This window comes from Callithrix jacchus, chromosome 13 (assembly GCF_049354715.1).
Source record: "Callithrix jacchus isolate 240 chromosome 13, calJac240_pri, whole genome shotgun sequence".
NCBI lineage: Eukaryota > Metazoa > Chordata > Mammalia > Primates > Cebidae > Callithrix > Callithrix jacchus.
Genome location: NC_133514.1, coordinates 50,469,601 through 50,494,236, shown reverse-complemented (window position 1 = coordinate 50,494,236; position 24,636 = coordinate 50,469,601). Strand labels below are relative to the sequence as shown.

The 24,636-nt window shown below is 38.9% G+C and overlaps 1 protein-coding gene and 1 pseudogene across 4 annotated transcripts in view; one reads left to right on the top strand and one right to left on the bottom strand.

Moving 5' to 3' along the window:
• LOC103791046 (beta-1,4-galactosyltransferase 5-like) overlaps nucleotides 1-1,986 on the bottom strand; it is a 36,932-nt pseudogene extending 34,946 nt beyond the window's left edge. The window contains exon 1 of the transcript XR_013525702.1: nucleotides 1,767-1,986. The product of XR_013525702.1 is annotated as a beta-1,4-galactosyltransferase 5-like (transcript). The remainder of the gene's footprint in view (nucleotides 1-1,766) is intronic.
• LOC100387496 (ankyrin repeat domain-containing protein 62) lies at nucleotides 1,653-22,815 on the top strand. Of its 3 annotated transcripts, XM_078347723.1 has the most exons (8): nucleotides 1,653-7,565; nucleotides 8,425-8,605; nucleotides 9,689-10,627; nucleotides 12,313-12,465; nucleotides 13,022-13,058; nucleotides 13,901-13,971; nucleotides 15,250-15,288; nucleotides 22,344-22,815. In XM_078347723.1, exons 1-4 carry the CDS (start codon nucleotides 7,261-7,263, stop codon nucleotides 12,427-12,429), a joined length of 1,542 nt encoding a protein of 513 aa, XP_078203849.1. In that variant the 5' UTR covers nucleotides 1,653-7,260; the 3' UTR covers nucleotides 12,430-12,465; nucleotides 13,022-13,058; nucleotides 13,901-13,971; nucleotides 15,250-15,288; nucleotides 22,344-22,815. The 3 variants fall into 3 exon arrangements, with proteins under 3 accessions (XP_078203849.1, XP_078203850.1, XP_035126432.1); XM_078347724.1 differs by lacking the exon at nucleotides 13,022-13,058 and having other exon boundaries at nucleotides 12,313-12,376; XM_035270541.3 differs by lacking the exon at nucleotides 13,022-13,058.
• Nucleotides 22,816-24,636: the final 1,821 nt, after the last annotated feature.

Genomic DNA, 24,636 nt, shown 5'->3' with positions numbered 1-24,636 from the left:
AAACATCCATTTACACTGTGTCCTGGATTTCAGGCATAAGAACATGACTGAAGACACATACCAGCCCTATTGCCTTGACAATTCATAACCATTGTAACAGTTACCATTTCGCTACTCAGAAGATTATAAAGAAATTGTATTTTTCATAAGACTCTACGACCTACTTCCTGTAACTCTGACCTACACATATTGTATAACCTTAATATATAATTATCAAATCTGATAATCAACGTTCCGTAAATTACCATCTATTACAATATTTTGGTGTTTGCCTGTTAACCAAGCTGAGGTGGAGGGGGAGGTTGGAAGAAGCCTCATTTCACCTGCCCTTTTCAAAACTTCACTTCAAAAGTGTTCAAAAACTCAGTATGCCCAGGCAGAAATCTCCAAGTTCGTCTAATTTTCACTGCTTAACAAAAGCGATGTAGAAAGCAATTACTGTACCCTCCATCAATCTTTTCAGATTGCACAGAATTCCTTACAGAAAATTCCAATAGAAAAAAAGGTATTCCCGTTTTAGTATGAACGTCGTGTTTCGCACAAGTCACTGGAGAGTGAAAGCCTTCAAAACATTTAAATGTTCCTGGTATTGCTTTCTGATGAACGTGATAATCCATATTTACCAAGATTAAAAACACTTCCACCACGTACGGAAATCTCCAAAAAAACCCAAAATCGAATTCAAAAATTACAAATAAAAAGAGAAATGTAAAAACGATTGCATAAACAAACTTTGAAATGTGTATGGGTTGACATTACCGAAGCCATTACTCTAAAGAAACCTCTGTAAAATCGAGAACGCACAATCAATGCAGTAAGATGCCGGAGAAAGCCAAACTGGAGGGGATGTGCAGTCCCGCATTGCAAATTTCAACACATTCGGCCCGGCGCGGTGGCTCACGCCTGCAATCCCAGCACTTTGGGAGGCTGAGGCTGGTGGATCACGAGGTCAAGAAATCGAGACCATCCTGGTCAACATGGTGAAACCCCGTCACTACTAAAAATACAAAAATTAGCCGGGCATGGTGGCACACACCTGTAATCCCAGCTACTCGGGAGGCTAAGGCAGGAGAATTGCCTGAACCCAGGAGGCGGAGGTTGCGGTGAGCCGAGATCGCGCCATTGCACTCCAGCCTGGGTAACAAGAGCAAAACTCCATCTCAAAAAAAAAAAAAAACCAAAAAACAAAAAACATTTTTTTCAACACATAGATTCCTAGAGGTCACTCACTAAGGAGAAGAAATGTGCGTGGCTCCCTGTAGAGCACGCAAGTTTCGCCGCGCGCCATCAGGAAGGGGGCTGCACCGGCGCGAGGACAGGCCGGTGGGCGTTCCGGCAACCCACAACTTGCAAGGACCACGGCCATCCCCCGGGCCTAGGAAGCGTGGCCCGAGGGCAGACCCGCGTCCCTGCGGTGACCCGACCCAACCCGCCCCTCCCCACGCGCCGGGATTATGCAACTCTCCCCTCCTCGCCCGCATTCTGGCGCGGGCCTCCCAGCTCTGCTTCAAACCCAGCGCGCGCTAAGGGGCCGGCGGCGGCCAGAAACTGGGGACAGGACGGTGGCGGCCATGTTGGCGCAGGGCAGCGGAGATGGGGTGACGGAGGAGTACCGGCCGGCGAACAAGGAGCGCATGCCCGCCCCGAGGCCCAGGCCCGCCCCGCCCGGGTCCCCGCCGCGGCCCGCGCTCAGCTGCGCCCCCGGCCAGGCCACCGCACCCCTTCACGGGCGTGCACCATCCACGCTCGCCCCGCGCGGACCTTACCTGCTAGCCGCTGATGCCGCCGTCCATAGGCCCGCGGTTTCCGCCGTCGCTGGTTGGCGTTCTCGCCGGCCCCAGCCCGAGCCAGAAGGCGCCTCCCTGTCCCTGCTCCCTCGCCGCGTACGCCGCCGGCTCCCCAGCAGCCAGGGAAGCCGCGCACCGCACCAGACCGATGACAACAGCCGCCCCGGCGCACCGCGCCTGACCAACAGCGACGGGCGCCCTACGCAAGCGCGGTGGGGCGGGGAGGGGGAGCGGTGGAGCGGGGCAAGGCGGGGCGCTGGAGGGGTTGGCTAAGGCGGGGCCGGAGCCCGGGACTTCCGGATGCGCGCCGGGAATGGGCGTCTGCCGGCTCCCGGAACCCTGTAGCCTGAGGGGGCGCGGCTTCTCCCGGAGGGCAGGCAGCCAGAGAAGGGCTTCGTTTTCGCCCGTTAGGGCTTTCAAGAAAGGACAGGGCCGGGCGCGGTGGCTCACGCCGTTAATCCCAGCACTTTGGGAGGCCGAGGCGGGTGGATCACGAGGGCAAGAGATCGAGACCATCATGGTCAACATGGTGAAACCCCGTCTCTACTAAAAATACAAAAAATTAGCTGGGCATGGTGGCGCGTGCCTGTAATCCCAGCTACTCAGGAGGCTGGGGGAGGAGAATTGCCTAAACCCAGGAGGCGGAGGTTGCGGTGAGTCCGCGCCATTGCACTCCAGCCTGGGTAACAAGAGCGAAACTCCGTCTCAAAAAATAAATAAATAAATAAATAAATAAATAAATAAATAAAAATAAGAACTTGCTTTATGTATCTGAGTGCTCCTGTATTGGGCGCTTATACATTTAGAATCGTTAGCTATTCTTGTTGCATTGATCTTTTTGCCATTATGTAATGCCCTTCTTTGTGTTTTTTTATCTTTGCTGGTTTGAAGTATATTTTATCAGAGACTAGGATTGCAACGCCTACTTTTTTTTTGCTCTTCATTTGCTCAGTAGATCTTCCACCATCCCTTTATTTTGAGCCTATGTGTATCCTTGCATGTGAGATGGGTTTCCTGTATACAGCACACTGATAGGTTTTGCCTTTTGTCCACTTTGCCAGTCTGTCTTTTGATTGGGGCATTTAGCCATTTACATTTAAGGTTAATATTGGTATGTTTGAATTTGATCCTGCCATTTTGTTGCTAGCTGGTTGTTTTGTCCATTCGTTGATACAGTTTCTTCATAGTGTCGATGCTCCTTACCATTTGGTATGTTTTTGGAGTGGCTGGTACTGGTTGTTGCTTTCTATGTTTAGTGCTTCTTTCAGGAGCTCTTGTAAAGCAGGCCTGGTGGTGATGAAATCTCTGAGCAATTGCTTGTTCATAAAGGATTTTCTTTCTCCTTTGCTTATGAAGCTTTGTTTGGCTGATATGAAATTCTAGGTTGAATGTTCTTTTCTTTAAGGATGTTGAATATTGGCTCCCACTCTCTTCTGGCTTGTAGGGTTTCTTTGGAGAGCTTCGCTGTGAGTCTAATGAGCTTCCCTTTGTGTGTAACGCAACCTTTATTTCTGGCTGCGCTTAGCATTTTTTACTTCATTTTGAATCTGATGATTATGTGCCTTGGGGTTGCTCTTCTTGAGGAATATCTTTTTGGTGTTCTTTGTATTTCCTGGACTTGAATGTTGGCCTGCCTTGCTAGGTTGTGGAAGTTCTCCTGGATAATATCCTGAAGAGTGTTTTCCAACTTGGATTCATTCTCTCCATCATATTCAGGTACACCTATCAAACGTAGATTAGGGTTTTTTTTTTTACATAATGCCATATTTCTTGGAGGCTTTGTTCATTTCTTTTTACTTTTTTCTCTAATCTTCCCTTCTTGTTTTATTTCATTGGGTTGATCTTCAATCTCTGATATCCTTTCTTCTGCTTGGTCGATTCAACTATTAAAACTTGTATATGCTTTGTGAAGTTCTCATGCTGTGTTTTCAGCTCCATCAAGTTGTTTATATTCTTCTCTAAGCTGTTTATTCTCGTTAGCATTTCTTCAAACCTTTTTTCAAGGTTCTTAGTTTCTTTGTTTGAGTTAGAACATGACTTTTTAGCTCAGAGATGTTTGTTAATACCCACCTTCTGAAGCCTGTTTCCATCAATTCATCAGACTCATTCTCCAACTAGCCTTGTTCCCTTGATGGTGAGAAGTTTCGATCTCTTGGAGGAGGAGAGGCATTCTTGTTTGGGGTATTATCATCTTTTTTTTGCTGGTTTCTTCCCTATCTTTGTGCATTTATCTACCTGTGGTCTTTGTGGTTGGTGACTTTCAGATGGAGTCTCTGAGTGGATGTCCTTTTTTGTTGCTGATGAAGTTGTTTCTTTCTGTTTCTTAGTCTTCCTTCTAACAGTCAGGCTCCCCTGCGGTGTGACTGTTGGAGGTCCACTCCAGACCCTGCTTGCTTGGGGTAACCTGCAGTGCCTTCAGAACAGTGCAGGTTGCTGCTAGTTTATTCTTCTTTTATCTTTGTCCCAGAAGGATACCCGCCAGATATCAGCCTGAGCTCTCCTTTGTGAGGTGTCTCTTTGGTTATACGGGGGACAGGGAGCTGCTTGAGGAGACAGTCTATCCTTTATAGGAGCTCAAGTGCTGAGCTGTGAGCTCTGTTGTTCTGTTCAGAGTTGCTGGGCAGGTACGTTTAAGTCTGCTGCAGCAGAACTCATAACCACCTTTTTTTCCCAGGTGCTCTGTCTCGGGAAGGTGGACCTTTATTTATAAGTTCCTGACATTCTGCTGCCTTTTTTCAGAGATCCCTGCCCAGCGAGGATGTAGCCTAGTCACAGTCTGCCAGCATCAGCGTTGCTGAGCTGCCATGGCTCTGCCCAGCTGCTGTGTGACCTTCCTTGCAGTTTTTTTAGAGGGGTATAGTTAAAACTGCCTCAGTAATGGTGGTCTGCCTCAGTTGGAAGACTGTCTCTGTAATGGAGGATTTAATGGATTTAATTCTTGGTAATGGAGGATTTTCTCTGTAATGGTTGACTGCCTGGGTAGTGGTGGACGCCCTTCCTCCCATTCCAGCTGTGCTTGCTGTGAAACACTCAATCCAGAGTGTTTCAGATTGCTGGTCTTTGTGGGCATGGGACCAGCTGAGCCAGATCAACTGGCTCCCTGTTTCAGCTCCCTTTTTTTCAGTTGAACGGGTAACTCTGTCTCTCAGGCATTCCAGTCGCCAGTTGAAATAGCACCCGGATTTCTCTGAGTTTTTGTGCAGAAACCCACTGCACCACCTGAAACAACTGCGCTAGAGACTCGTGACGCTTTTCTGCCCGGGAATCTCCAGGTCTGTGGATATTACAAATTCATTTGGAAATGCAGTGATCACTCACCCTCTGTGTTTTCACTGGGAACTGCAATCCAGAGCTGTTCCTATTCAGCCTTCTTCTACTGAAATCTTTTTAATGAGATTCATTATATGGCCTAAAATATTGTCTATTTTGGTAAGTGTTCCATAGGTACTTGAAAAGCATGGTGGTAAGTCTGCTCTATTCTTCCTAATTTTCTGTGTCCTTGTTCTATCACTTCTTGAGTAAAAGATATCGAAACCTCAGATTACTTAGAAATTGGCTATTTCTTTTCGTAGTTCTATCCACTTTGGCCTCCTGCATTTTGAATTTCTTATGACATTAGGGCATAAACATTTAGGATTATTATGTCTTCTTGATGAAATGGAACTTTTATCATTATGACATGACCTTATTTATTGCCGGAAATGTTTTTGCTATAAAATAGACTTTGATATTAATACAACAATTTTTTCTCAGTAGTCTTCTGACAAGTGTTAGCATGTATTTTTTTCTATTCTTGTAGCCAATTTATGTCTTTACAATTAAAGTGCATTTTGTATAGACAGCATGTAGCTTTCTTATTGAGTCTGTCAGTCTGCTTTTTAATTGAGGCTTGTAAACCAGTTTCATTTATATTGTGATTATCAATATAATTATGTTTTTCTGTCATTATGCTGTTCGATTGCTGTTAGTCTCGCTATTATTTGTTCCTCTTTTCTTCTTTTTCTGCTTTTTATAGAAAATAGCTATTTTCTATGGCTTAATTTTACATTTCTTTTTTGGTTAATTATATATAACTCTTTTCTATCTTATTGGCTTATTTTGGATTTATAGTATATAATTTTAACCTATCACAGTCTGCCTTCAAGTAATGTTATACCACATTATAGATGGCATAAGAAAATGGCAATGGTACCCTTTTATTTTTTTTCCCAGACAGTTCCTTCCTGGATCTGTGGGATTATGGATTTTGCCAAGTTTAGAATGTTTTTGGCCATTTTTTTTTCAATTTTCTTTTCTGTTTTGCTTCCTATTTGGGGACTTATATATATAGTTGCTTGAAGGTTTCTCATAGTTCATCATGTCAAATTTATGATTGTGATGTTTAATCTGTGTTTATTTTCATCCTCTGTAGTTTTTACCTCTGACATTGCAATTGGCATTTCTGCAAGTATGGTTTGAGTTTTAAAGAAGTATCTTACATGCCTCTACTTATTGTCTCAAGCTTTTTAGGGGGTACAGTCATTTCCTTACAAACAGAACCCTTTTTGTTCTTCTTTTAGATTTTGGGTAATTTCCCACTCCTGAGGCAAGAGTTTTCTGATTATTTATTGTCCTGTGAAGTATGAGTTTTTGGGCCTGGCTCCTGGGAATGGACCCTCTTCTGGGCACTTCGAGAACAGCAGACATTGTTTCTCCTAATCTTGTTCTATTGTTTACCCTGCTGCCTTGGTCTTAGGAAGTTTCCTAGCACACATGCATTTTTTTCATTATTCTATTAAATACTTTAGAGGGGACCTCTGCAGATGTCCAGGGTTTCTTTCCGCCGCTGCTTTCTCCTCTCAAGTGTTCTGTCCTATGATTTCTCTCTGCTTTCATTTTACCAGACTCTTAGCGTCACCACCCCAGCTCAGGGAATCTGTCAGATTTTCTCCCTTTGTCATGGCCTTGGAGCTCTGTCCACACAAAAAGCTGGGACTTTTGTAAGGCCTACATTTGTTTCTTGTCTTTCAGTGATTACCATCCTTGTTACAGAAGTCCATTGTGTTGAAAGGCATTGTTTCATGTATTTTGCCTGGTTGTTTTTGGCTTCAGGTAAGAAAGAAAATCAGCACCCGTTGCTCCCTCTTGGCTGGAAGCAGATTGCAGCAGAGCTCCAGAACATGCATCAGACTAGCCAGAGTGCTCTGCTTTCTCCTTTGCTCAACTGCTTCCTTCTCATTTTTCATTTCTCAGTGTAGCCTTCTCTTCCTCAGGGAAATCTTCCCTTGGCCAATTATAGGTCAAATTCTCTTATGTGATTATAAAACTATGTATTCTTAAAGCAGCTATCTGAATTTATATTTGTCACCTTTGTCTTTGTTCTTCACTATGCTTTAAGCTAAACAAGGTCAGACGTGTTGTCTGTTTTATCTGAAGATCTTTCTATATATTTTCCACACTGCAGGCAGTCAATATATGCATACTCATTCAGTGTATGAATGAGTGCCACGTTGATATCCACAGTACTTTATATCTAAAACCCTACTCATGTATTTTATCTCTATTTTATTTTCCCTTGGTTACAGATTTTGTTAGCCTATTGAAAATCAAGAATGCAATATCTGCACATGAAAGATTAATAGAACATAAAATACATTACTGTGAACAACTTACTGTGAAATTTCAAAAAATGAAAAATGAGATTAGTAAACTACGAAAGGAACTGTCTGAAATAGACAAAACCAAATCACAGATAGAGCATCAGAAACCTGATTGGAAACAAGAGCTCCATATTTTAAGGTAAAACATTCTAGTTTTAAAGAAGTATTTGAACTGTTTATACTAAAGATATGTAGGATAATTTTTGTAATAGTTGACTTACCTTCTAGGGTTTAATAGAGAAGAAAACTTCTTAAAATTGTGGAATGTGAAATTCTTGGATATAATATCACAAGCTCTTAATTGTGAATACTTCTCTAATAATTAATTGCATATTCCTTTAAATCATTGTTTAAAAGATTTTATAGATTTCTACTCTGTGGAAATCTCATTATTTAATATATCGATAAGTTATCGATACTTTCAGGATAAGTTAAAAGTGTTATTAAAACAAGAAACATAAAAAGTATGGGGTAACATCTTAGATTCCTTAGCCTAGGCTTAGATGATAGTCATCTGCAGATGAATATTGCAAGAAGACACGTGAAGGTGCTATCTTACAATGTAAATCATGTTTAGTGATACCTGCAGTATTTCATGAATATGAAAATTTATTTCTACTGAAGGTATCAACTTATTTATAAAAAATAACTTCTTTTTAGTTAGTTAACTCTAAATGATTCATCCTGACTGAGGAGGGATTATTAATGTGTGAAGAAAAGGTAATTTTTAACTTGCAACTTTACCTAATAATTTTCAATGTCCTTTTCAATAATATTTACTAGAATTATTAGTAACAGAAGCTGATCAATTAGTAGAATGTTTATTCCCCACTACTTTTCAATTTATATATGTCATTTGGAAGACATTGAAGTGAGAATTTAACATGAAAACTAGAAAGAAAAAATATTCAAGAGCATGGGCACTTTATTAGTAAAATAAACCAGCATATGAGTGCTTTTTTTTTAAAGGATTTTAAGATAAGTATATTTAACTACAGATTAATCTTACAACAACAAGAAGAAAAAAGAAGAAAGCCTGAAAAGTATGAAAAAGGTATAGAAAAGTTCAAAATAATGGAAGAGCAATATTGGACACAAGCCAGAGTGAAAAACCTACTTAAGCTGACTCACAAATCATTGAATATAGAATTGAAGACTGTAAGAAATAATTTAAATCAGGTACATTAACATTTGGTAAAGTTTTATATTTCTAATTTTAGTTTGTTAATATAATATCCCTTTGACAATATATATTATTTAGTTCTAAAGCCACAAATTTTATTTCATCTTAAAAATGAATGACACTTACAGTTACAATTATTTATTATAAATCTTGGCATCAAAGTAGTATTTTGTTTCAGTTTAAAGACCTTTGGAAAACAATGACATTCCATGACATATACTTAGTGATATTTTATAGATAAGTAATTTGTTCCTAGTGACATAGTTTAATGTAGTTTTTCTATTTCACATTAATTATGGTTTCAAACCTTGTGAAAATGAAATAAAAGTTCTCACAATAGTACATAATCTTATGATGTCCTAAGAAGAGCTTTATAAATGTTATCTTCTTTACTTTTGGTGTTTTAAAAGAAAAGGTTTTTATTGTATTTGCATATCTACTCCATGGAAGTAACCATGATCTGGTGGAGGAGCACTAGGAGTCAGAAGACCTGGGGAAAGTCTAGCAGCTTGCTTATATTTTTAAACTTTCCATTCAGAATTGTGATAACTAAATGACTTAATTGATGTATGCATATAAAAGTGCTTGGTACAATGCCTAGATTTATCATTTATCAATACGTGTCATTCTTAAAACTGACTCTAAAAATGTAAGAAAAATAGAATTATCTATAAAATATTTGAAGGAAAAAGAAACTTAAGGAATTTGGAAAATTTCATCTGTCCAAATATCTGCAGAGCTAAGGCTCTTACACTATAGGGAAAAGTATAGGTTAGACGTTAGTGTGTAAACCCAATTTCTAAATGTACTCATAGTTATTAATCATTTATGCCTTTGGGTTTGTTGAAATTCAGTAAAAGTCTTTTTTAAAACTAATTGTCTTCAAATACATTTTTGAACTTTTGAGAATTTATGCTCTAAAATGTTTGAAGTTTTTATTCAACTTCTCTTTTCCAGTTGGATCTCCAGATGGCAATTCTTTCCTTGTATAAATGTACACGTTATTACTTAGTTTCAGAAGAAATCATAATGTGTCATTTTATTGGATACTAGTTGAAAGTTTTCTTTGTTTTATTTAGAGTTCTTTTACCCATGAAAAAGAAAGAGACCTGTGGCAGAAAAATCACTTGATGCGGGTTGAAATTGCCAGACTCAGGCTAGAAATAGACACAATAAAACATCAGAACCAGGAAATTGAAAATATGTATTTCAAGGATATTGAAATTATAAAGAAAAAGAATGAAGACCTTGAAAAGACTCTAAAGCTGAATGAGGAAACATTAACAAAAACAATAAACTGGTATAGTGAAGAGCTTAATGGTCTGACATTGGATAAGAATACAGTGCTCAATTCTGAGCTAGAGAAGGAAAAACAAAGAAAGCAAAGACTGGAAACAGAATTGGAATTATACAGTCGTAGACTGGCTGCTGCTCTATGTGATCGTGATCAAAGTCAGTCATCAAAAAGAGACCTACAGCTTGCTTTCCAGAACACAGTAAATCAGTGGTGTCATTTACAAGAAAATATGAATTCTCACATTCAGATTCTTTCTCAGCAACTTTCTAAAGCTGAGAGTAAATCCAGAGGCCTGGAAACTGAGCTCCATTGCGAAAGAGAGGCTCTCAAGGAAAAGACGTTGGCTATAGAACACATGCAAGGAGTCATAAGCCAAGCACAGTGTCGAATGAAGGCCTTTGAACACATGTACCAAAATGACCAACATATAGTGGAAAAATATGTGAGAAAGCAGCAATCTGTACAGGACGGACTATTTCAAATACAAAGCCAAAATTCATTGCATCAACAGCAACTTAATGATGCTCACAAGAAAGCTGACAATCAGGAAAAAACAATAATTGATATCCAAGCCAAATGTGAAGATACTGTAGAGAAACTTCAAGCTGAGTGTAGAAAGCACTGTATTCTGCTAGAAGAGAACAACAAGGGGTTGATAGAGGAATATACTCTTTTAAAAGAAAGGCAATGCCAGTATGAAAAAGAGAAAGAAGAAGGACAAGTAAGTATCAAGAAAAATAAGTATTTTTCAAACTTCCTGAAGTAAAATTTAAAGTAATATTTGGTTATGGCTAAACATTGAATCTAGTTGAATATGAAAATATATACATGATTAACAGATCTGCTCTGTCACCTTAAAAAACGTAACTTGTTTCCAGCAAATAAAAGTTAGAGGTAAGAGATGCTTTCTTTTGAGTAAAGGCAATGTGACATTCAGGAAATTTTAAGCATTTCAGTTACAAAATATCAATATAGACTAATATTTATAATGTAGTCTTACACTGCTGAAATAATTTTAATGTCTGCATGTTGTCACATTTTAGGATTATGATAAAACAGATATAAAGAAATATTCATACCTAAAGTGTTATTTTGAAATTGATTCAATTAACTGGATTACTTTGACCATTAATTCCAGATTTCCCAGATGAACAAAAGTGTAGTCCCTATTTTAAAATTATTTTTATTCTATAGCTTTTAATGTATTTTAGTTGGTATAATTTTATTTGTTTATTAATTTATAAATAATATAATACTATTTATAATATCACTCTGTTGCCCAGAATGGAGTACAATGGCATGATCTTGGTTCACTGCAAACTCTGTCTTCTAGGTTCAAGTGATTCTCCTGCCTCAGCCTCCCGAGTAGCTGGGATTATAGGCACCTGCCACCACACCTGGCTAATTTTTGTATTTTTAGTAGAGATTAGTAGAGACCGGGTTTCACCGTGTTGGTGAGGCTGGTCTTGAACTCCTGACCTCAAGTGATCCACCCACCTAGGCCTCCCAAAGTGCTGGGATTACAGGCATGAGCCACCGTGCCTGGCCAATTTTATTTTTATTCATGTCCATTTGACTTAAACCTGAAAATAATTCAATCTTAAATTATACATTGATGTGACCTTTCCATTCCTCAAAGACATCTAATTTTTCTTACATTATAATATGGGGAAAATGTTACCAAACTAGATTTGATTTAATCTTCCCGTTAGCATTTATAACTTACTTTCAATTTTTTAATGAAAAATGTCACAATTTTTATTTCAAGGCTCAATGACTCTCATTTGGATATAACGTTGTCCAGTACAAAGATAAGCTTAGTACTGTGATTTTATTAATTTCACATTGGAGCCCCATTTTCAGATTAATGAGGGGTGGTAGGAATGGAGGGAGTAGGGAAGAGAGACATAGCAGGCGAGGTCAGGGAGGGAGGTAGAAACCAGGTTACCTAGAGCATTGAAGGCCATTGGAATGTTACTTTTCTTCTGAGATGGAAATCTATTGGAAGGATACGAGCAGGTGACTGAATATGTGAGGAACTCTGTGGTTAATTTGAGCTTCTTCTTATAAAAAAGAGAGAAAACATTGCTCAGTGTAAAATTCACTACCACCAGTCCCACCCACATACCTGTTTCTTTTTGAGAAGGTTTTTAAGCATTGCATATTCATCAGTGGACTGAATCTGTTGTATGAGTAACACAGCAGCAGTTTGGCACGAAGATAACACCTTCTTTATCCTTAACTGGATTCATTAATAAACAGGAATGTATACACATGAGGAAAAAGAAAAGAATCTGTGTGTGTGGTGATACTTTTCTAAGTGTATACATTAGAGTGAAACATTACTAACACAATTTAATAATACGGTGATATGTAAAATCTGTAACAAAAATAACATCTTCTCAGGTAGTTGTGAGAAAACTCAAACGAGAGCTTGGTGATGTCCTGAACAAACAGTCACTGGCAGAAGGTATGCTAGAGATTTCATCACAACGTCAAAATATGTTAGAAGGTGAGACATGAGATACAAAAAAGAAACTAGAACTGATGAGAAGTCAGGTATGTATGAAACTTAGCCTGTCAACAGTTACTCTGTAGCTGGTTAATATCAGCTGTTGTAGGATACTAGTTTTAGTGGACAGCTTTATTTCATATTTTAATTATAATTAATTTTATTATCTTTATAATGCACTCATTTCTCAATCTCTGCTATGTTTTATAATAAATATTTTTCCTATAATATTTCCAGTTAAGAAAGCTGAGAATTACACATAATTTCTCATAGAAGACTAGATTTTTTTTTTCTGCTTACAGTATATTTTTAGTGATTTTTGTATTGCCATGGGGATACAAGTCAGATTAATTCAGAGGATGATTTCTAATGGAATGTTTCAGAAATTTTTCTTTCTTTAATCTCTACTATTCTGTGTGAATAAAGAACTTGTGCTTACTTATTTCATGGGTTTCAGGTTAACTTGTACAGAAAGGCCATTCTACAGAATAAATTTTTGTTTTGATGAAAATCCTTGCTCTGACTTTATATTGGGCTATAGTCATAGTCATATGACTACGAACAGTTAGCATTTGCCAACATGTGTCTGTCTGCTTTCTCTAGATTAAAAAAAAAAACTTTAAAAATGAAGTTATAGAAGGTGAGCAAAGGGTAGGTTTGAGATGTTTGGGTGGGTCAGGTGGGCATTTTGACAACATGGCTTCTCCTTTGGCATGTTTAATGGACATCCCTGCAGTTTAAGATGACACTTGCAAATGAATTCTCTCCTAATGATGATGTGAGCCCTGCCACTCAGTGGGAGAATCAACAGAACCTGTAGGATCTTATTTGAAATTGATCTTGTCTATTTTAATTATGTTCCCATTCATTTTCAAATTTTCTTGTGGTTTGCCTGGAGAGGAACGATGATGCTTAGTTTTAAATATTAAAAATGTATAAGTTGCCTTGCTACAACAAAATTAAATGCATACACACAAAAAAGAAACACAATTATAGTTGATGTAATAGTGGTGTTTGGAATTCAAAAATATAAATGCTTACCATAAAGTAATTTTCTCTTTCCCCATTTAACCAATTTTATAAGTTTGAGTATCTGATAAAATATAAATTAAAAGCAAGAAAAATATTCTATTTTAATCCTACAGCATAGGTCAGTAAATTTTTCTGTAAAGGACCAGGTAGTATTATTGTAGACTTTGTGAGCCATAAGATCCCTGTTGGAACAACTCAACACTGCAGTTACAGCACAAATGTAGCCATAAACAATATGCAGATTGCAGGAGTGTGGCTGCATTCCAATAAAATTTAGTTAAAAAACAGGTAATAGGTTGATTTGTCCTAGATTATTATCATTTTTTAATAAAATAGATTGTGATAGTTTAAAAACAGTATTTTATATACACCACATTTTGTTTATTCATTCACCTATTGATGGGCATTTAATTTCCACACCTGAAGGTTGTTTTCAATTCTTTGTTTTAGTTGCAAGAAACCCAGGATCAACTCACAGAGACTCTAAGATATGATGAGGAGATTCCAGACAACGTGCAAAAGTACGATTTAAAGCAGCACACAAAATATCTTGAGTATTTATAAAGCAAATGAGTAGTGTAGTGTGAGAATTATATCAGTTAAGATAAGTATGTCTATGTGAAGCCAAGAAAAAATTTCAGCTCTAAGCTATTTTGAAATGCATAATTTTTCTATATTAATTTTACACATCATCCACAAAACAAAGGTAGAAAAATGGCAGTTGCTCAATTTTCTAATTTTCAAATGTCTCAGAATTCATGTAATTGTTTCTTCAGATATTTTTTCAGAATTTATATGATTTTTAAAAAAATATGTCTGGAAATAATTATTTTAAAATGTATGTATATTAGGCTTAAATTAGAAACTGCCATGTTAAAAATTAGAATGAAAGGGCGAGCGGACAAAATTGAGCAGCTTCAGAAAATTCTGGTAAGTTGAAATTCAATAGACAATCTCTTGATTTCTGTCACATTGAAAAGGAATTTTATTTTTCTAGTGGGTAGGTTGAATATCCCTTGTGTAAAATTATTGGGAAGACCAAAAGTGGATTTTTTCCAGATTTGGGAATTTTTGTATACACCTAATTAAATACCTTGGGGATGGAACCACGTGTAAACATGCAATACGTTTATGTTTCATATACACCTTATGCACACAGCCTGAAGATAATTCTATACAATATTTTTCTTTTTCTTTCATTTTCTTTTTTTTGTTTGCAGGAGAGGAGTGGGTGCAGTGGGGCACAGAGTCTTGCTTTGTTGCCCAGTCTGGAGTGCAGTGGTGTGTTCTCAGCTCACTGCAACCTCCGCCTCCCAGGTTCAAGCAATTCTCTTGCCTCAGCCTCCCAAGTAGCTGGGACTATAGGTATGCACTGCCACACCAGGCTAACTTTTGTATTTTTGGTAGAGACAGTTTCACCATGTTGGCCAGGCTGGTCTCAAACTCCTGACTTGAGGTGATCCACCTGCCATGGCCTCCCAAAGTGCTGAGATTATAGGCATGAGCCATCACACCCAGCCTGTACAATGTTTTACAAAAATATTTTGCATGTAACAAAGTTTTAAGTGTGTTTTCACCACAGCCTGTCACATGAGGTCAGGTGTGGACCTTTCTAATTGTGTGATATCATGCCTGTGCTCAAAAAGTTTCAGATTGTAGAGGATTTTGGATTTCAGATTTTCAGGTTAGGGATGATCAACCCAGAGTAGAGATACTCCTTGACTTACAGTGGGGCTACATGAGAATGTCTCTTGTTTAACTTAAACATTATTAATAATATTTGACTTTTTCAAATACAGCAGGTGTGCAAGAAAACATAACTGCAGAAGTAGATGAAGGTATGTTGCCAAAAATTATGAATTAAGTTTAAATCATTGATTTCTGAAATAAACTGTAAATAGTGAATGTCATCCCTCTCCATTGCTTTGTTAATAAATACTACATTAAATACTTTTTTTTTTTTTTTTAATTTTTTATTGGATTTTAGGTTTTGGGGTACATGAGCAGAGCATGCAAGACAGTTGCGTAGGTACACACATGGCAGTGTGCTTTGCTTTTCTTCTCCCCTTCACCCACATTTGGCATTTCTCCCCAGGCTATCCCTCCCCACCTCCCCCTCCCACTGGCCCTCCCCTTTTCCCCCCAATAGACCCCAGTGTTTAGTACTCCCCTTTCTGTGTCCATGTGTTCTCATTTTTCATCACCCACCTATGAGTGAGAATATGCGGTGTTTCATTTTCTGTTCTTGTGTCAGTTTGCTGAGGATGATGTTTTCCAGATTCATCCATGTCCCTACAAACGACACGAACTCATCATTTCTGATTGCTGCATAATATTCCATGGTGTATATGTGCCACATTTTTCCAATCCAGTCTATTATCAATGGGCATTTGGGTTGATTCCAGGTCTTTGCTATTGTAAACAGTGCTGCAATGAACATTCGTGTACATGTGTCCTTATAGTAGAACGATTTATAGTCTTTTGGATATATACCCAGTAATGGGATTGCTGGGTCAAATGGAATTTCTATTTCTAAGGCCTTGAGGAATCGCCACACTGTCTTCTACAATGGTTGGACTAATTTACACTCCCACCAACAGTGTAAAAGTGTTCCTTTTTCTCCACATCCTCTCCAGCATCTGTTGTCTCCAGATTTTTTAATGATCGCCATTCTAACTGGCGTGAGATGGTATCTCAATGTGGTTTTGATTTGCATCTCTCTGATGACCAGTGACGATGAGCATTTTTTCATATGATTGTTGGCCTCATATATGTCTTCTTTCGTAAAGTATGTGTTCATATCCTTTGCCCACTTTTGAATGGGCTTGTTTGTTTTTTTCCTGTAAATCTGCTTGAGTTGTTTGTAAATTCTGGATATCAGCCCTTTGTCAGATGGGTAGACTGCGAAAATTTTTTCCCATTCTGTTGGTTGCCGATCCACTCTAGTGACTGTTTCTTTTGCCGTGCAGAAGCTGTGGAGTTTAATTAGGTCCCATTTGTCTATTTTGGCTTTTGTTGCCAATGCTCTTGGTGTTTTGTTCATGAAATTCTTGCCTACTCCTATGTCCTGGAGAGTTTTGCCTAGATTTCCTTCTAGGGTTTTTATGGTGCCAGGTCTTATGTTTAAGTCTTTAATCCATCTGGAGTTAATTTTAGTGTAAGGTGTCAGGAAGGGTTCCAGTTTCTGCTTTCTGCACATGGCTAGCCAGTTTTCCCAACACCATTTGTTAAACATGGAATCCTTGCCCCATTGCTTGTTTTTGTCAGGTTTATCAAAGATTGTATAGTTGTATGTATGTTGTGTTGCCTCCGGTGCCTCTGTTTTGTTCCATTGGTCTATATCTCTGTTTTGGTACCAGTACCATGCTGTTTTGATTACTGTAGCCTTGTAGTATAGTTTGAAATCCGGTAGTGTGATGCCCCCCGCTGTGTTCTTTTTGCTTAGAATTGACTTGGCTATGCGGGCTCTCTTTTGGTTCCATATGAAGTTCATGGTGGTTTTTTCCAGTTCTGTGAAGAAAGTCAATGGTAGCTTGATGGGGATAGCGTTGATTCTGTAAATTACTTTGGGCAGTATAGCCATTTTCACGATATTAATTCTTCCTGACCATGAACATGGAATGTTTCTCCATCTGTTTGTGTCCTCTCTGATTTTGTTGAGCAGTGGTTTGTAGTTCTCCTTGAAGAGGTCCCTTACGTTCCTTGTGAGTTGTATTCCAAGGTATTTTATTCTTTTTGTAGCAATTGCGAATGGCAGTTCGCTCTTGATTTGGCTTTCTTTAAGTCTGTTATTGGTGTAGACGAATGCTTGTGATTTTTGCACATTGATTTTATATCCTGAGACTTTGCTGAAGTTGTTTATCAGTTTCAGGAGTTTTTGGGCTGAGGCGATGGGGTCTTCTAGGTATACTTTCATGTCGTCTGCAAATAGAGACAATTTGGCTTCCACCTTTCCTATTTGAATACCCTTTATTTCTTTTTCTTGCCTGATTGCTCTGGCTAGAACTTCCAGTACTATATTGAATAGGAGTGGTGAGAGAGGGCATCCTTGTCTAGTACCAGATTTCAAAGGGAATGCTTCCAGTTTTTGCCCATTCAGTATGATATTGGCTGTTGGTTTGTCATAAATAGCTTTTATTACTTTGAGATACGTTCCATCGATACCGAGTTTATTGAGGGTTTTTAGCATAAAGGGCTGTTGAATTTTGTCAAATGCCTTCTCTGCGTCAATTGAGATAATCATGTGGTTTTTGTTTTTGGTTCTGTTTATGTGGTGAATTACGTTTATAGACTTGCGTATGTTGAACCTGCCTTGCATCCCCGGGATGAATCCTACTTGATCATGATGAATAAGTTTTTTGATTTGCTGTTGCAATCGGCTTGCCAATATTTTATTGAAGATTTTTGCATCTATGTTCATCATGGATATTGGCCTGAAGTTTTCTTTTCTCGTTGGGTCTCTGCCGGGTTTTGGTATCAGGATGATGTTGGTCTCATAAAATGATTTGGGAAGGATTCCCTCTTTTTGGATTGTTTGAAATAGTTTTAGAAGGAATGGTACCAGCTCCTCCTTGTGTGTCTGGTAGAATTTGGCTGTGAACCCATCTGGACCTGGGCTTTTTTTGTGAGGTAGGCTCTTAATTGCTGCCTCGACTTCAGACCTTGTTATTGGTCTATTCATAGTTTCAGCTTCCTCCTGGTTTAGGATTGGGAGGACACAGGAGTCCAGGAATTTATCCATTTCTTCCAGGTTTACTAGTTTATGTGCATAGAGTTGTTTGTAATATTCTCTGATGATGGTTTGAATTTCTGTGGAATCTGTGGTGATTTCCCCTTTATCATTTTTTATTGCATCTATTTGGTTGTTCTCTCTTTTCTTTTTAATCAATCTGGCTAGTGGTCTGTCTATTTTGTTGATCTTTTCAAAAAACCAGCTCTTGGATTTATTGATTTTTTGAAGGTTTTTCGTGTCTCAATCTCCTTCAGCTCAGCTCTGATCTTAGTAACTTCTTGTCTTCTGCTGGGTTTTGAGTTTTTTTGATCTTGCTCCTCTAGCTCTTTCAATTTTGACGATAGGGTGTCAATTTTGGATCTCTCCATTCTCCTCATATGGGCACTTATTGCTATATACTTTCCTCTAGAGACTGCTTTAAATGTGTCCCAGAGGTTCTGGCACGTTGTGTCTTCGTTCTCATTGGTTTCGAAGAACTTCTTTATTTCTGCCTTCATTTTGTTGTTTACCCAGTCAACATTCAAGAGCCAGTTGTTCAGTTTCCATGAAGCTGTGCGGTTCTGGGTCGGTTTCTGAATTCTGAGTTCTAACTTGATTGCACTATGGTCTGAGAGGCTGTTTGTTATGATTTCAGTTGTTTTGCATTTGTTGAGCAGTGCTTTACTTCCAATTATGTGGTCAATTTTAGAGTAGGTGTGATGTGGTGCTGAGAAGAATGTGTATTCTGTGGATTTGGGGTGGAGAGTTCTGTAAATGTCCACCAGGTTTGCTTGCTCCAGGTCTGAGTTCACGCCCTGGGTATCCTTGTTGATTTTCTGTCTGGTTGATCTGTCTAGTATTGACAGTGGAGTGTTAAAGTCTCCCACTATTATTGTGTGGGAGTCTAAGTCCTTCTGTAAGTCATTAAGAACTTGCCTTATGTATCTGGGTGCTCCTGTGTTGGATCCATATATGTTTAGGATCGTTAGCTCTTCTTGTTGTATCGATCCTTTTAGCATTATGTAATGGCCTTCTTTGTCTCTTTTGATCTTTGTTGCTTTAAAGTCTATTTTATCAGAGATGAGAATTGCAACTCCCGCTTTTTTTTGCTTTTCATTAGCTTGGTAAATCTTCCTCCATCCCTTTATTTTGAGCCTTTGTGTATCCTTGCATGTGAGATGGGTTTCCTGGATACAGCACACTGATGGGTTTTGGATTTTTATCCAATTTGCCAGTCTGTGTCTTTTGATTGGTGCATTTAGTCCATTTACATTTAGGGTTAATATTGTTATGTGTGAATTTGATACTGCCATTTTGATGCTAAGTGGCTGTTTTGCCTGTTAGTTGTTGTAGATTCTTCATTATGTTGAAGCTCTTTAGCATTCAGTGTGATTTTGGAATGGCTGGTACTGATTGATCCTTTCTATGTGTAGTGCCTCTTTTAGGAGCTCTTGTAAAGCAGGCCTGGTGGTGACAAAATCTCTGAGTACTTGCTTGTTCACAAAGGATTTTATTCTTCCTTCACTTCTGAAGCTCAGTTTGGCTGGATATGAAATTCTGGGTTGAAAGTTCTTTTCTTTAAGAATGTTGAATATTGGCCCCCACTCTCTTCTGGCTTGTAGTGTTTCTGCCGAGAGATCTGCTGTGAGTCTGATGGGCTTCCCTTTGTGGGTGACCCGACCTTTCTCTCTGGCTGCCCTTAGTATTCTCTCCTTTATTTCAACCCTGTTGAATCTGACGATTATGTGCCTTGGGGTTGCTCTTCTTGCGGAATATCTTTGTGGTGTTCTCTGTATTTCCTGCAATTGAGTGTTGGCTTGTCTTGCTAGGTGGGGGAAATTTTCCTGGATGATGTCCTGAAGAGTATTTTCCAGCTGGGATTCATTCTCTTCGTCCCCTTCTGGTACACCTATCAAACGTAGGTTAGGTCTTTTCACATAGTCCCACATTTCTTGGAGACTTTGTTCATTCCTTTTTGCGCTTTTTTCTCTGATCTTGGTTTCTCGTTTTATTTCATTGAGTTGGTCTTCGACTTCAGATATTCTTTCTTCTGCTTGGTCAATTCGGCTATTGAAACTTGCGTTTGCTTCGCGAAGTTCTCGTATTGTGTTTTTCAGCTCCTTTAATTCATTCATATTCCTCTCTAAGGTATCCATTCTTGTTATCATTTCCTCGAATCTTTTTTCAAATCTTTTTTCAAGGTTCTTAGTTTCTTTGCATTGATTTAATACATGATCTTTTAGCTCACAAAAGTTTCTCATTATCCATCTTCTGAAGTCTAATTCCGTCATTTCGTCACAGTCATTCTCCGTCCAGCTTTGTTCCCTTGCTGGTGAGGAGTTTTGGTCCTTTCTAGGAGGCGAGGTGTTCTGGTTTCGGGTGTTTTCCTCCTTTTTGCGCTGGTTTCTTCCCATCTTTGTGGATTTGTCCGCTGGTCGTCTGCGTAGTTGCTGACTTTTCGTTTGGGTCTCTGAGTGGACACCCAGAATGTTGATGATGAAGTATTTCTGTTGCTTGGTTTTCCTTCTACCAGTCTAGCCCCTTCGCTGTACGACTGTTGAGGTCCGCTCCAGACCCTGCTTGTCTGGGGTGCACATCTAGTAGCCGTGGCACAGCGAGGGATGCTACCAGTTTCTTTTTCTGCTCTCTTTGTCCCAGGATGATGCCTGCCTAATGACAGTCTTTTGGATATAGAGGGGTCAGGGAGCTGCTTGAGGAGACAGTTTGTACTTTATAGGGGTTTAATTGCTGAGCTGTGCACTCTGTTGTTCATTCAGGGCTGTTAGGCTGCTATGTTTGATTCTGCTGCAATACAGCTCATTAAACAAACAACCCTTTTTTTTTTCTCAAATGCTCTGTGTTGAGGGGTTTGGGCTTTATTTTTGGATGTCCGATCAGGTGTCCTGCCCAGCTAGAAGGCAGACTAGCCACTGTTTGGCTGCCGAGGCTCCGCCCTGCTGTTGTGTGATTCGCGCTGTTCCTGCCGGCTCTGCTGTGGTCTCCGCCACGCCCTGCGGCGGAGTCTCTTCGTTGTAGCGTGTTGCCTCAGCAATGGCAGGCTGCGTCAGCAGTGGGCATGTACCTCAGTAGGGACGGGTTGCCTCGGCAATGGCTGGCTGCGTCAGCAGTGGGCGTGTATCTCAGTTGGGGCGGGTTGCCTCGGCAACGGCTGGCTGCCTCAGCAGTGGGCGTGTATATCAGTTGGGGCAGGTTGCCTCCGTAGTGGTGGACGCCCCTCCCCCACAGAGCGTCTCGGACTGTCTGCCCGGGATAGTTTGAAATCGCGGTTTTGTTCGTCCCACTGGGTATCCCAAACGATCTGTCCCTGCAATCCCCTGGGCTGGGCTACTGTGCAAGTCTCGTTCAGTCTCAAGTCCAGCCCTCTCAAGTCTCAGGTTGCCGGTTCAACAAGGCACCCGGACAAGCGCGCCCTGTGGGGATTGCTGGGTAGGGCCGGCCGCCGCCGCCCCGGCTGCCGGCTTCGCCAGGCAGACCTACTGCCTGGCGTCCCGTGTCTTTTTATACTTGGGAGTTTCCCCGTTCTGTGGGCAACAAAGATCAGTCTGGAAATGCAGCACTGACTCACCGTTTGCGGATTCAACGCGGGCTCCAATCCTGGGTTGTTCTCACAGCGCCATCTTGAGTCCCCTCCCAATACTTTTTCTTATACACATTACTGAAAGATGTGAAAACATAAACATTCATAATGAAAAGTATACTTATGCCTCATTAGTTTATCATGTTTTATAACTTTAAAACAAAATCTCACGAAGTCTGTGGGTATCCCTTTCTTTTTCTGGCTCTACACTTTCTTCTGCCATCTCTATGGAACCACCAGCTTGCACACTGAAACTGTTCTCAGAAAACAAAGACATCATCAACTTCTCAAGGTTATGGTAGTGATTTAAGGCCAACAGATCCTAGATTAATGTATCAACCAATTACTGTTCATAAGCAGTCACTTGACCAGTGACATTTTAAGAGAGAGAGAGAGTGTGTGTGTGTTTGTGTGGGGTGTGTGTGTGTGTGTGTGTGTGTGATGTATTCCTGGTTTTTGGACACTTTCTGTTCCATAGATCTATCTTTGTGTCAAAATCACACTGTATGATTGTTGTAGCTTTGTAATAATTCTTCAAACTGCATTGTATTTGCTCTCTAAATTTATTCTTTTGTTTTACACAGAGTTACTGTGTATTTATGTGTCATCTACATGCCATGGAAGTCTTAAAATCAGTTGTCAGTTTCTACAAAATACCTGCTTGGATTTGGACTGGGATTGCATTATGTCATAGGAAAGAATGAACATCTTAATAATGTTGAGTTTTTCAACCTATGAATAAGGTGTTTTCTTAGAACTTATTTGATTTTTCTCCTCAATACTTTTTGGTTATCGTTGTACAGGTATTTTGCATAGTATGTCAGATATATTCCCAAGAATTTTATATTTTAATGCTATTATAAATAGTATTATTTTTAAAATTTAAATTCCTAACAGTTTATTTGTAACATATAGAATTACAATTGATTTTTGTATGTCAATCATGTGTCCTGCAATATGGGAAAACTCACTCACTGGTGTCAGTAATGTTGCAATGGATTTCACCTGGTTTTCTACACAGATGATTATGTCTGTGAATAAAGACAATTTTACTTATTTCTTTTCAGTCTAGATGCCATTTATTTTCCTCCCTCCCTTCCTCTCTTCCACTCTTCCTTGCTTCCTTCCCTCCTTTCTTCCTTCTCCTGACTCCCTTTTAAAAGTGATTACAGTGGCTCGAATTTCCAGTACATTGTTGAATAGAAGTGGTAAGAGCTGACATGCAAGTCTTATTCTTGGTCTTAGGGGAAAACATTCAGTCTTTCATCATTATGTAAGATGTTAGCATTACGTATTTTTAAAAAGCCTTTTGACATATTCAGGAAATTCTCCTGTATTCACAGTTTGCTGAGATTTTTTTTTTTTTTCTTGGAGACGGAGTTTCACTCTCATTGCCCAGGCTGGAGTGTAGTGGCCCAATCTCAGCTCACCACAACCTCCGCCTCCCAGGTTCAAGCGATTCTCCTGCCTCAGCCTCATGAATAGGTGGGATTAGAGGCAAGCACCACCACACCAGCTAATTTTGTATCTTTTTAGTAGAGACAGGGTTTCTCCATGTTGGTCAGGATGGTGTCAATATCCCAACCTCAGGTGATTTGCCTGCCTCAACCTCCCAAAGTCCTGGGATTACATGTGTGAACCACCGCACCTGGCCCCACTGAGATTATTTTTTTAATGAAAAATGTTCAATTTTCTCATGTTTTTTCTGTATCTAATACATACGGTTTTTATTTTTTAATATTGTTAATATAAGATTGATTTGGGGGAGAAGGTTAAGTTCATATTTTTAATTCAAAGTAATTTTTAAATGTAGCTTTTTCTTGAAATTTTTTAGTTTAAATCTTCTGTTTAAAAGACTAAGCATTGTCAATTATTTTTTAAACTTCTGGTGAAATATATATAATATAAAATTTCACATTTCAACAATTTTTAGCTCCATAGTTCAATAGCATTAAATACATTTACAATGTCGTACAATAATCAACATTATTAATTTCTAGAACTTTTCATAATCCCTAACAGAAACTCTGTATGCATTAAATAATATCTTCCCATAGTCTCTCTCCTTATCCCTAGTAACCTCTATTATACTTTCTGTCTCTGTGAATTTACCCATGCCAGGTATAGTATATAAGTAAAATCATGATATAGTGGCTTTTTGTGTCTGGGTTATTTCACTTACCATAATGTTTTCAAGGCTCATCTGTATTGTACAGCATGTATCAGTAGATTGTTTCCTCTTATTTGTGATTAATATTCTATTGCAGAGAAATACCACATTTTATTTAACAGTTGATGGACATTTGTATTGTTTCCAGGTTTTTACTATTATGAATAATGCACTATGGACATGTATGTAGACATGTTTCTCTTGGGTAACCACTCAGGTGGGAATCTAAGTCAAATGGTAACTATGTTTAATCTCAAGAAACTGTCAGGCTGTTGATTCAATACAGCTGTATAATTTTACATTTCCAGGAGCAGTGTTTGAGGGTTCCAATTTCTCCACATCTTTTGCAGTATTTTTTTTCATCTTTTTTATTACAGGCATTCTAGTGGTGTTAAGTGGTACCTCGTTGTTTTGATTTGCGTTTCCCTTTGATGTTGAGCATGACTTACTTCTTGTGGTTACTGGCCAGTTGTCATTTCTTAGATGAAATACCTGGTCATTATCTTTTGTCCATGTTTTAACTGATTGCCTTTTTCTTGTTGATTTGTAAGATTTCTTTATATATTCTGAACAAGAATGTATTTTTTTACAGATTTTTTAATAAACTTCGTTCTAAATCTAATATTATTGTTTCTGTGTTTTAAAATTTTGTTTTATCAGCCTCTTTTCTCAAGAACTTACCATATATATTAGTATCACATTTCTGT